This window comes from Oncorhynchus nerka, linkage group LG3 (assembly GCF_034236695.1).
Source record: "Oncorhynchus nerka isolate Pitt River linkage group LG3, Oner_Uvic_2.0, whole genome shotgun sequence".
Classification (NCBI taxonomy): Eukaryota; Metazoa; Chordata; class Actinopteri; order Salmoniformes; family Salmonidae; genus Oncorhynchus; species Oncorhynchus nerka.
This window is the reverse complement of record NC_088398.1, coordinates 83,405,903-83,417,906: the sequence shown is the minus strand read 5'-3', so window position 1 is coordinate 83,417,906 and position 12,004 is coordinate 83,405,903. Positions and strand designations below refer to the sequence as shown.

General features: G+C 45.4%; 1 protein-coding gene across 3 annotated transcripts in view; it reads left to right on the top strand.

Moving 5' to 3' along the window:
- Positions 1 to 3,861: 3,861 nt before the first annotated feature.
- Positions 3,862 to 12,004, top strand: part of LOC115124221 (integrin alpha-V-like) — a 101,464-nt gene continuing 93,321 nt past the window's right edge. For all 3 annotated transcript variants that reach the window (XM_065016180.1, XM_065016174.1, XM_065016187.1), the window contains exons 1-3: positions 3,862 to 4,371; positions 4,624 to 4,754; positions 11,919 to 12,004. The exon at positions 11,919 to 12,004 is cut by the window's right edge and continues 6 nt beyond it. In XM_065016180.1, coding sequence (XP_064872252.1) covers positions 4,208 to 4,371; positions 4,624 to 4,754; positions 11,919 to 12,004 — 381 coding nt within the window. In that variant the 5' untranslated portion in view covers positions 3,862 to 4,207. The remainder of the gene's footprint in view (positions 4,372 to 4,623; positions 4,755 to 11,918) is intronic.

Here is a 12,004-nt window from a genome sequence, read left to right as displayed (position 1 = left end):
ACAGAGTTGTAGTCTTCTGCTGGGTACAGGTCCTCCTCTGTGGGCTCTCAGGACAGAGAGTTGTAGTCTTCTGCCGGGTACAGGTCCTCCACTGTGGGCTCTCAGGACAGAGAGTTGTAGTCTTCTGCCGGGTACAGGTCCTCCTCTGTGGGCTCTCAGGACAGAGAGTTGTAGTCTTCTGCCGGGTACAGGTCCTCCACTGTGGGCTCTCAGGACAGAGAGTTGTAGTCTTCTGCTGGGTACAGGTCCTCCTCTGTGGGCTCTCAGGACAGAGTTGTAGTCTTCTGCTGGGTACAGGTCCTCCTCTGTGAGCTCTCAGGACAGAGAGTTGTAGTCTTCTGCTGGGTACAGGTCCTCCTCTGTGGGCTCTCAGGACAGAGAGTTGTAGTCTTCTGCTGGGTACAGGTCCTCCACTGTGGGCTCTCAGGACAGAGAGTTGTAGTCTTCTGCTGGGTACAGGTCCTCCTCTGTGGGCTCTCAGGACAGAGAGTTGTAGTCTTCTGCCGGGTACAGGTCCTCCTCTGTGGGCTCTCAGGACAGAGAGTTGTAGTCTTCTGCTGGGTACAGGTCCTCCTCTGTGGGCTCTCAGGACAGAGAGTTGTAGTCTTCTGCTGGGTACAGGTCCTCCTCTGTGGGCTCTCAGGACAGAGAGTTGTAGTCTTCTGCCGGGTACAGGTCCTCCACTGTGGGCTCTCAGGACAGAGAGTTGTAGTCTTCTGCTGGGTACAGGTCCTCCTCTGTGGGCTCTCAGGACAGAGTTGTAGTCTTCTGCTGGGTACAGGTCCTCCTCTGTGGGCTCTCAGGACAGAGAGTTGTAGTCTTCTGCCGGGTACAGGTCCTCCTCTGTGGGCTCTCAGGACAGAGAGTTGTAGTCTTCTGCCGGGTACAGGTCCTCCACTGTGGGCTCTCAGGACAGAGAGTTGCAGTCTTCTGCTGGGTACAGGTCCTCCTCTGTGGGCTCTCAGGACAGAGTTGTAGTCTTCTGCTGGGTACAGGTCCTCCTCTGTGAGCTCTCAGGACAGAGAGTTGTAGTCTTCTGCCGGGTACAGGTCCTCCACTGTGGGCTCTCAGGACAGAGAGTTGTAGTCTTCTGCTGGGTACAGGTCCTCCTCTGTGGGCTCTCAGGACAGAGAGTTGTAGTCTTCTGCTGGGTACAGGTCCTCCTCTGTGGGCTCTCAGGACAGAGAGTTGTAGTCTTCTGCCGGGTACAGGTCCTCCACTGTGGGCTCTCAGGACAGAGAGTTGTAGTCTTCTGCTGGGTACAGGTCCTCCTCTGTGGGCTCTCAGGACAGAGTTGTAGTCTTCTGCTGGGTACAGGTCCTCCTCTGTGGGCTCTCAGGACAGAGAGTTGTAGTCTTCTGCCGGGTACAGGTCCTCCTCTGTGGGCTCTCAGGACAGAGAGTTGTAGTCTTCTGCTGGGTACAGGTCCTCCTCTGTGGGCTCTCAGGACAGAGTTGTAGTCTTCTGCTGGGTACAGGTCCTCCACTGTGGGCTCTCAGGACAGAGTTGTAGTCTTCTGCTGGGTACAGGTCCTCCTCTGTGGGCTCTCAGGACAGAGAGTTGTAGTCTTCTGCCGGGTACAGGTCCTCCACTGACTGCCCCTGGTTGGGAGCACAGCTAGCTTCCTCCATTCTCATTCCACACCCATACAGCCGATACTGTGAGCCGCCAAAGTAGGTTGCATGGCTCCACTTATGAGCTCCATGGAGGCATTCACACGTGGTAGAGAGAATCCCCTGTTCACCTATAGAGACCTGCCATCAGGAAGGATGTTAAGTGACACATGCCTTTCAATGCATGACTTTGAACATCTTGAAATGTATTAGTTGTAAGAAATGTGCTATATAAATTAAGTTTGATTGATGACATTACACCTGTAGAATATTTAATAAACTGTACATTTCACATTAGGACAAGTGCAGTTTTTCCATAAACTTTTAATTGATCATTTGTGATTTCGATCATATACATTACATTTACGTCATTTAGCAGACGCTCTTATCCGGAAGAAATCAAGGCTCTGTGAATGCATGTATCACTCTGAATAAATACATACTGTACCTTTTTGTAGACTTGTCTCTAGTCATGAAACTAAAATATAGACTGGATGTCGACATTCTGAATGTCAATGGATTCTTTTTTTAACATTCTCTTCAATGACAACATTCTAGAACTGAGTTATCCCTCATCGAGGTCTAGTATCCGGGATAATCTGGTTAATGATTACATAACTAAGTGCCTCTTTCCTTGTAGAATGTTGACAGCTGTATAGAACACATTGTATTGCTAAGATGCTCAAACTGAAATTAATAGCTATACTCAAGGAGGCAGGATAAACTTTATCCCTCGTGCTGGCTCTGACCAAACCGTTAAGTTACCCCTCACTATAGCTGCTCTTCTCCACATGGCCAGACATCTAGCGGTCTTCTCCCCTTTTAATGCTCTTATGCAGCATCCTTCAAAAAATGCCCTAAGGTTTGAAAGGCACTAAAGTCGAAAAATTGTACAAACAGTGATTAAGGCTCAGTTAAACAACATGATGTTTTGATCTACCTCCTAGCTAGCTAAGGGGACATAAGAAGGTCATGGGTTGGACACTGCTGGTCTCTGATCGCGCTGCTGAACGGTATCTGACAGTGTCGGTAGAGATGACATGCAAGGAATTTGTAGTTTTACTGAGGACTTCTCTGTTGCTAATTAGCATTTTTATATTGTTGAGAAAATTGAGGCGAATATATTGATATCCGTATCAAAACATCACGGTGAACGGTGAAAAAACGATTGGAACCATTATCGGGTTTTACCGCTGGGTTTGACGGTTATTATAACGCGTCCACTGTAAGGGACTATTAGCGTCACGGCAGCAGCTTTAAGACTTCCGGATTTAGAAATGTGTCTTCAAAATAAAAGTTCACGGTAAAACGCTGTGTGTATGATATAAAATCAATATTGTCTTGCAGCTTTGCATCATGTAAAAAAAAATATATTAGAAAAAAATCTAAACTAAAAATAATGACTACTTTATACAAGATAATGAATATTATAAGGTGGAGCACATTGTACACAGTATACAATGACAATTAAAAAACGATATATTATTTTAATTGTATGATTTCTTTGTTAATTTACTGGTGCTATTGTTCAAGGATGCAATTTTAAAATGTAATTTTTAAGAAAAGTCTTACTGTATTTTTTGTTGTATTGCACAAACAAATTGCACTGTACAGGAAAAATGATTGTTTGTGTGTCCATAAAACCAGGGTACAGTCTACTAACTAGTCCCTATTATAAAAAAACAAAGGTGAGTTTGAACAAAAAACAAGCTCATAGCAAGTGCTGCTGGACTGATAAAACATCTTAAAATGGAGGCACTGGACACTATACGGCCAATATGTAATTTATAGGTCTATAGTGTATTGCATTGGGACCAATGGACTAGGTGGAGTAGAAAGTGTTGCTGGGCGTATAGGTCTCAGTTACCCATGAAATAACACCATATATAAATAGATTCTACAGATCATAGTGAGAATTCGCAACTGACTCCACTTTTACTTCGGCACCTAGAATAATAGTTGTCTTTCTATAAACCAATGTGTATTTCATATACGTTGTATTGAATTGGGGGGCATTTATTTGGCCTGGCTTGGAACATGTTTTAAAACCCACATTTAATGCAAATGTCACTTAAATAGGAACATATATGAATCATTGTTAATGTTTAGACAATTATTTTTCATATATCGTGAATATAAATACATGATAATAACACTTTTCTACTAATATGTGGGGAACTTTTATTTAGAACAATTCTGAAATTCCCTTGACCCGGAAGTATATATATATATTTTAGTGCTGCTGTAACACAACGCAACGCGGGGGCTGTCGAGGTTGTATTTTTTTTGTTTTACGTTGTACAGAGATTTGTTACGTTGAATCGCATGAACTGTACGATTGATGATACGAGTTGATTCGAATTTGACTCTTTTCCTGGTAATGCTGGTGAAGCAGTGAAACTGTTTAGCGGAGTGGTTTACTGAACTGGCGCCGGATATATGGAAATGGAGTGTGGGATCTCGGTGTATCATCATTAGAACGACTACAAAAAGAAAGGAGAACTCGTTGCAGTTGAGCTCTTAACGCCAAAACTAAAACACGCCACACACCCCGTGTTTAATAAGGCTACAGACTTGAATCTTTAGCAGTCAGGATGGAAAGACGTCGCAAACTTGGTTTATCTTTGGCTTTGATCCTGTCTTATTTACAGTGGACAACCTCTTTCAATCTGGATATTGACAAACCCTATGTATTCTCTGGACCTAAAGGAAGTTATTTTGGATTTTCTGTGGATTTTTTCCAGCCAAATAATAAACAGTAAGATTGAGTTATATAATAATATTTTTGTATTGCCTTTTGCCATAGGGGCTATTAGCCTTATTTGAACTATGATGAGAGAAAGTAGAATTATACTATTGTTAATGTGACTCAACAGAAATAAATATAATATGTATTCTATTCGTCATGTGACATAGCTTTGTTTTGCGACCCTAATAGGCTACAGTAGAAGAATAGGTGCGGTGCCATGTTTTCATGAATTTAGACTTAAGCCCGTTTTCTCTTCTTCAGGTCAAACATTCTTATAGGAGCTCCCAGAGCCAACACCACCTCAGCTTCCACAGTGGTGGAACGAGGGGCAGTCTATACCTGCCCATGGCAGAAGAGTAGTGACTGTACCCAAGTACAGTTTGACAATACTGGTGAGTAGAGTATGTCTGTTACAAAAACAAGTATCTTATAGATTTGACCCCTTTCTCGACTTCTACTTGGTGATGAACAGGAAGGGGCCACGATAGATTGGTATTCAAAGTGAAGACCGTTTATTTCAGTCAAGGGTCATGTCCACATTAAAGAACCTGGTTGAACCATACCTATGTGAAATATGACCTTTTTATGAGGTACGTTAAGTGTTTTTAGGATGTAAGACGGAGAAAAGGCAGATGTTCACTCTTCTAGGAAGCTTATATTGGAGACAGGCAGATGTTCACTCTTCTAGGAAGCTTATATTGGAGACAGGCAGATGTTCACTCTTCTAGGAAGCTTATATTGGAGACAGGCAGATGTTCACTCTTCTAGGAAGCTTATATTGGAGACAGGCAGATGTTCACTCTTCTAGGAAGCTTATATTGGAGACAGGCAGATGTTCACTCTTCTAGGAAGCTTATATTGGAGACAGGCAGATGTTCACTCTTCTAGGAAGCTTATATTGGAGACAGGCAGATGTTCACTCTTCTAGGAAGCTTATATTGGAGACAGGCAGATGTTCACTCTTCTAGGAAGCTTATATTGGAGACAGGCAGACATGCTCAATGTTAAGCTTAAGAGTTACACAGACAGACAGGCAGAGACACAGACACACAGACAGAGCGACAGACAGGCAGACAGGCAGAGACGCAGACAGGCAGAGACGCAGACAGGCAGAGACGCAGACAGGCAGAGACGCAGACAGGCAGAGACACAGACAGTCAGACAGTTACGTTGATTTATTTTCCCTTGTGTTCTTTAACTATTTGCACATCATTACAACACTTTATATACATAATATGACATGGGAAAGTACTCTACTTCTTTTGGAAGTTTTGTGAGTGTAATGTTTACTGTTCATTTTGTATTGTTTATTTCACGTTTGTTTATCCATTTCAGTTGATTTGGCAACGTCATCATGTTTCCCATGCCTATAAAGCCCCTTGAGTTGAGAGAGAGAGAGAAGGGGGTGTGCTGCAGAGAGAGACTGAGGGGGGAGGAGAGTCCCAGTACCTTTAAAGGACTGTCTGCTCTACATTATAACAGGGGGCATATGAGTCAGTAACTTGTTATTTCTTGAAGCATCCATTGTAGACAGACGTGGCTCATACTAATATTTACACTTCAGTCCATCTTATGGGTTTGTCCCAGCACAAACAAACAAACAGCAAAACCAAGCCCCATGAATTACACACATTAAGCTATTTAGGAGAACATTGGCTTGTATTTCAGTTTATCCTGTATCCTTGTATTTCAGTTTATCCTGTGCAAACACCACTCTTTATCAGTGCAACTTTGATCATTTGCCTTCTAGGCGTTGGTTGTGTTTTAATTTACTTTTATTGAACTATTTAACAGAACGACAGATTTGTACCTTGTCAGCTCGGGGATTTGAACTTGCAACCTTCCGCTTACTAGGCCAACGCTCTAACCACTAGGCTACTCTGAGCAACTGTAGAGTAAAATGATTTTGCTCACATACAGACTTTAACTACAGATTTAAATGACTTCCTTATTCCCGTGACTAAGCCCACTGTAGTCTAGACTATTGGAAAGTAGGAGAAAAGTGAATATTTCCATGTCTGAACTAAACTCTGCACGTGTTACTTCGGAAACAACTCCAAAGTTGGAAGAAATGCTAAATATGTTTCCCATGTCATGGCCATATTGTCCCTCCCTTTGCTGACATATTTATGATGGTTTGCCAGTCTGTGCCTGAGGGGCCTCCTGGTCTCATTGTGATGCCGTAAGTGTCGGCATGGTTACAATGAGAGCCTTTGTGATGACTGAGAGGTGAGGGGAGGCTGCCTCAGCCATTGGATTAGATTAGTGTTAGTGCCCAAGGGTCAGGGGGGGGGGTACTGTAATTAGTGCGTGTTCAGGGGATTGTATCCCACTTACCAAAGTATATTTTTTTTAACCTTTATTTATCTAGGCAAGTCAGAAATTCTTATTTTCAATGACGGCCTAGGAACAGTGGGTTAACTGCCTGTTCAGGGACACAAAACGACAGATTTGTACCTTGTCAGCTCGGGGGTTTGAACTTGCAACCTTCCACTTACTAGTCCAACGCTCTAACCACTAGGCTACCCTGCCGCCTCTACACTCTAACCACTAGGCTACCCTGCCGCCTCTACACTCTAACCACTAGGCTACCCTGCCTCCTCTACACTCTAACCACTAGGCTACCTGCCTCCTCTACACTCTAACCACTAGGCTACCTGCCTCCCCTACACTCTAACCACTAGGCTACCTGCCGCCCCTACACTCTAACCACTAGGCTACCTACCGCCCCTACACTCTAACCACTAGGCTACCTGCCGCCCCTACACTCTAATCACTAGGCTACCTGCCTCCCCTACACTCTAATCACTAGGCTACCTGCCTCCTCTACACTCTAACCACTAGGCTACCCTGCCACCTCTACACTCTAACCACTAGGCTACCTGCCGCCACTACGCTCTAACCACTAGGCTACCTGCCGCCACTACACTCTAACCACTAGGCTACCTGCCACCTCTACACTCTAACCACTAGGCTACCTGCCACCTCTACACTCTAACCACTAGGCTACCTGCCACCTCTCCACTCTAACCACTAGACTACCTGCCACCTCTACACTCTAACCACTAGGCTACCCTACCTCCTCTACACTCTAACCACTAGGCTACCTGCTGCCTCTACACTCTAACCACTAGGCTACCTGCCTCCTCTACACTCTAACCACTAGACTACCTGCCACCTCTACACTCTAACCACTAGGCTACCCTACCTCCTCTACACTCTAACCACTAGGCTACCTGCCGCCTCTACACTCTAACCACTAGGCTACCTGCCACCCCTACACTCTAACCACTAGGCTACCTGCCACCCCTACACTCTAACCACTAGGCTACCTGCCACCCCTACACTCTAACCACTAGGCTGCCGCCACTACACCTAACCCGCTACCTGCCTCCACTCTAACCACTAGACTACCTGCCGCCTCTCCACTCTAACCACTAGACTACCTGCCACCTCTACACTCTAACCACTAGGTTACCTGCCGCCCCTACACTCTAACCACTAGGCTACGCTGCCACCTCTACACTCTAACCACTAGGCTACCTGCCACCTCTACACTCTAACCACTAGGCTACCTGCCACCTCTCCACTCTAACCACTAGACTACCTGCCACCTCTCCACTCTAACCACTAGGCTACCCTTGCTAACCACATGGCCTGGAAGTCTTTCTCCTGCTGACTGTTCTTCCCTGGATTGTCCCAGTCAGATGAGATCTTGTTTTCCAGCTCTGTCAGTCTACTCTTGGTGGACAGGCAAACCTTTTTAATATATATATTTTTTTAAGTCACAATTAGAGCCAACTAATTACTCCCATTGATTTATTGGAGAACCAATGTTTTGGGCACTGAGTCTTTCACAGTTAGACGTGCTAAACTGACAGATATATTTACAGCTGTCCATAGTCTTCCTCGGGGTAAGACAGGCTAAACTGACATATATTTACAGCTGTCCAGACAGTCTCTAGATTAGAATAAGTATAAATATAGAGGACCCAGGGGTGGGTGTAATGTGTGACCAGGTGCAGCCAAGGTTCTAGTCACCAGGCTAGAGGAGGGGACAGCTAACTGGTGCTCTAGTCTGGGTTAGAGCTAGACAGGAACTGGGACAGTTACTCCTCTAACTGGTGCTCTAGTCTGGGTTAGAGCTAGACAGGAGCTGGGATGTTACTCCTCTAACTGGTGCTCTAGTCTGGGTTAGAGCTAGACAGGAGCTGGGATGTTACTCCTCTAACTGGTGCTCTAGTCTGGGTCAGAGCTAGACAGGAGCTGGGACAGTTACTCCTCTAACTGGTGCTTTAGTCTGGGTTAGAGCTAGACAGGAGCTGGGACAGTTACTCCTCTAACTGGTGCTCTAGTCTGGGTTAGAGCTAGACAGGAGCTGGGATGTTACTCCTCTAACTGGTGCTCTAGTCTGGGTTAGAGCTAGACAGGAGCTGGGATGTTACTCCTCTAACTGGTGCTCTAGTCTGGGTTAGAGCTAGACAGGAGCTGGGATGTTACTCCTCTAACTGGTGCTCTAGTCTGGGTTAGAGCTAGACAGGAGCTGGGATGTTACTCCTCTAACTGGTGCTCTAGTCTGGGTCAGAGCTAGACAGGAGCTGGGATGTTACTCCTCTAACTGGTGCTCTAGTCTGGGTTAGAGCTAGACAGGAGCTGGGATGTTACTCCTCTAACTGGTGCTCTAGTCTGGGTCAGAGCTAGACAGGAGCTGGGACAGTTACTCCTCTAACTGGTGCTCTGGTCTGGGTTAGAGCTAGACAGGAGCTGGGATGTTACTCCTCTAACTGGTGCTCTAGTCTGGGTTAGAGCTAGACAGGAGCTGGGATGTTACTCCTCTAACTGGTGCTCTAGTCTGGGTTAGAGCTAGACAGGAGCTGGGATGTTACTCCTCTAACTGGTGCTTTAGTCTGGGTCAGAGCTAGCTGGTGTTCCTATGAGTTTTTCTGTAGTCATGGTTCGACAGGAACAGAGCTCTGTGGTATGTTTTCACGGAAGGGTAGTGAGTATCCTCCCACGCGTGTCAGAGATGCAACTTTCTCCCTGTGTCTGCACAGAGCTACACACAATAGAACTCTCTCCCTGTGTCTGCACAGAGCTACACACAATAGAACTCTCTCCCTGTGTCTGCACAGAGCTACACACAATAGAACTCTCTCCCTGTGATTTATTTCTAGGCAATGGGTATCACAAACCATTTTCAGAAAGTTATTTGATATGAACATTTATTTAAATGAAACCATGACATCAAATGTTTTATTTTTGTCGTTATTTTGAGTGGAAATCAGTTGCAGCTCAAGTCAACTATAAAACCCACAATGCAATGCTCTCTCTATGGGCTGGCTAGCTAGCTAAACGTAGCTAAACACAAGACTATCAAAGTCGGTATCAGCATGTGAAGTAGTTAGTCTACAATCTCACCATGTTCAACCTGTAGATCACAATGTGCCCCGCAGAGTGGAGTCTGACATTCACAACGTCACCTTGGCCCGAGGATGAAGACAAATCGGAGAAATGTGGTGTGCCCTCTGTTAAATTACACATTTCCCGAGGTAGGAATATCAACAACAACAAATTTGGCAGAAGAAACCCCCCCCCCCCCATTATGACATCTTTCAGAATTTAAATCTGTCGTGTACGACGGACGTTTTCACCATCTAAAAGTCGTATTCCTTTTAATAACTTCCAGTGCAGTGACAGAGACTTTTATCACGGCGCTACGTCGTGCCAGACGGAATTTCTGTCCGCTTGAACGGCAATAACTCAAGACATGAAAACACGACCCCAGGGAATAGATAGAACATCACTCAGAGATGTACAACAAAAAAAACAATATAACATTTGAAAATGGGTGGATCTTTCCTTTTTTAAAAGTCTTTCTGTCTACAGTAATATGTAATTTCTCCTCCGCTCTGAGAATAGAGTTGTAGCAATTCAGCCTAGCGCCTCAACACACACGGTATTTTGATACCAGCAACGTTGCAGCTACTCTCTGCGCGGTCGGAAGAAAGCGGATGTTTCCTGTTTTTTAAATTTATTTTAGGGATACACTATTTTCAACCTGACTTCCGTTTCCCCTGAAAAAATGGAAGCGGGGTCTCCGCTCAGGTGTTTTCCTACACCTGCTACGTTAAAGGTTACCTGTGCAGCTAACAGGATATTTATGAACGATCTTTGCAATTGTTTTGGTCCTATATGATGTTTTTCAGATTTGTTACAAAGATGTGATCATTTCCACATGGACACGACACACCCCATATAAAGACGATGTTAACCGTAGTCTCACTTGGTTTTACACGTGGCGAGACGACAGAAGACCGTTGTTAACCCTAACCACAGAGCAGTCTGATAGGAAGTCTGGTGATTAAGGGACCTACAGTACAGGTCATTTATAGGTTCAGCTGTCCTCATTGAGGAACGTGTGTGTGTGGGAGTGTGTGTGTGTGTAGGAGTTGTTATAGGGTGTTGCCTGTGAGTAATTTCCTCTAGGGGAAAAATGTAGTTTTATCTCCAGGCTCTGATCAGGAGGACGATGAAAGCTGCTGCTGCTGTACTTTATCAATGATCAGGAATAACAAATATCTACCAGTCTATTTCTCTGTGGATATTCTGGGGTTCGTTAGGCACCAAAATGGAAGAAAACGGGCTGAAACAGGGACCGGTTGCAAACTGTTTTAAAACGTTGTTCCCAATTGAAAATGACACCATTTGTTGAGTAGCTATTGTTAATTGGGTGGGCGCCCCTTAAAGAGGTTTCTTCATTAAAAACACCCACGTTGAGAGAAGAGAAGAGAAGAGGTGGCCCGTTCCTGTAGGTTCATGCTCTACAACATCCGCAGAGTACGACCCTGCCTCACACAGGAAGCGGCGCAGGTCCTAATCCAGGCACTTGTCATCTCCCGTCTGGATTACTGCAACTCGCTGTTGGCTGGGCTCCCTGCCTGTGCCATTAAACCCCTACAACTCATCCAGAACGCCGCAGCCCGTCTGGTGTTCAACCTTCCCAAGTTCTCTCACGTCACCCCGCTCCTCCGCTCTCTCCACTGGCTTCCAGTTGAAGCTCGCATCCGCTACAAGACCATGGTGCTTGCCTACGGAGCTGTGAGGGGAACGGCACCTCAGTACCTCCAGGCTCTGATCAGGCCCTACACCCAAACAAGGGCACTGCGTTCATCCACCTCTGGCCTGCTCGCCTCCCTACCACTGAGGAAGTACAGTTCCCGCGCAGCCCAGTCAAAACTGTTCGCTGCTCTGGCCCCCCAATGGTGGAACAAACTCCCTCACGACGCCAGGACAGCGGAGTCAATCACCACCTTCCGGAGACACCTGAAACCCCACCTCTTTCAGGAATACCTAGGATAGGATAAAGTAATCCTTCTCACCCCCCCTTAAAAGATTTAGATGCACTATTGTAAAGTGGCTGTTCCACTGGATGTCTTAAGGTGAACGCACCAATTTGTAAGTCGCTCTGGATAAGAGCGTCTGTTAAATGACTTAAATGTAAATGTAAAGAGGTGGCGTTTCTTCATTAAAAACACCCACAATGATTTCTCTTTCAGATGATCGTGAGAATATAGACGGAGTCCAGATGGAGTTCAAGTCCAACCAGTGGTTTGGAGCCACGGTACGGTCAAATGGGGAACAC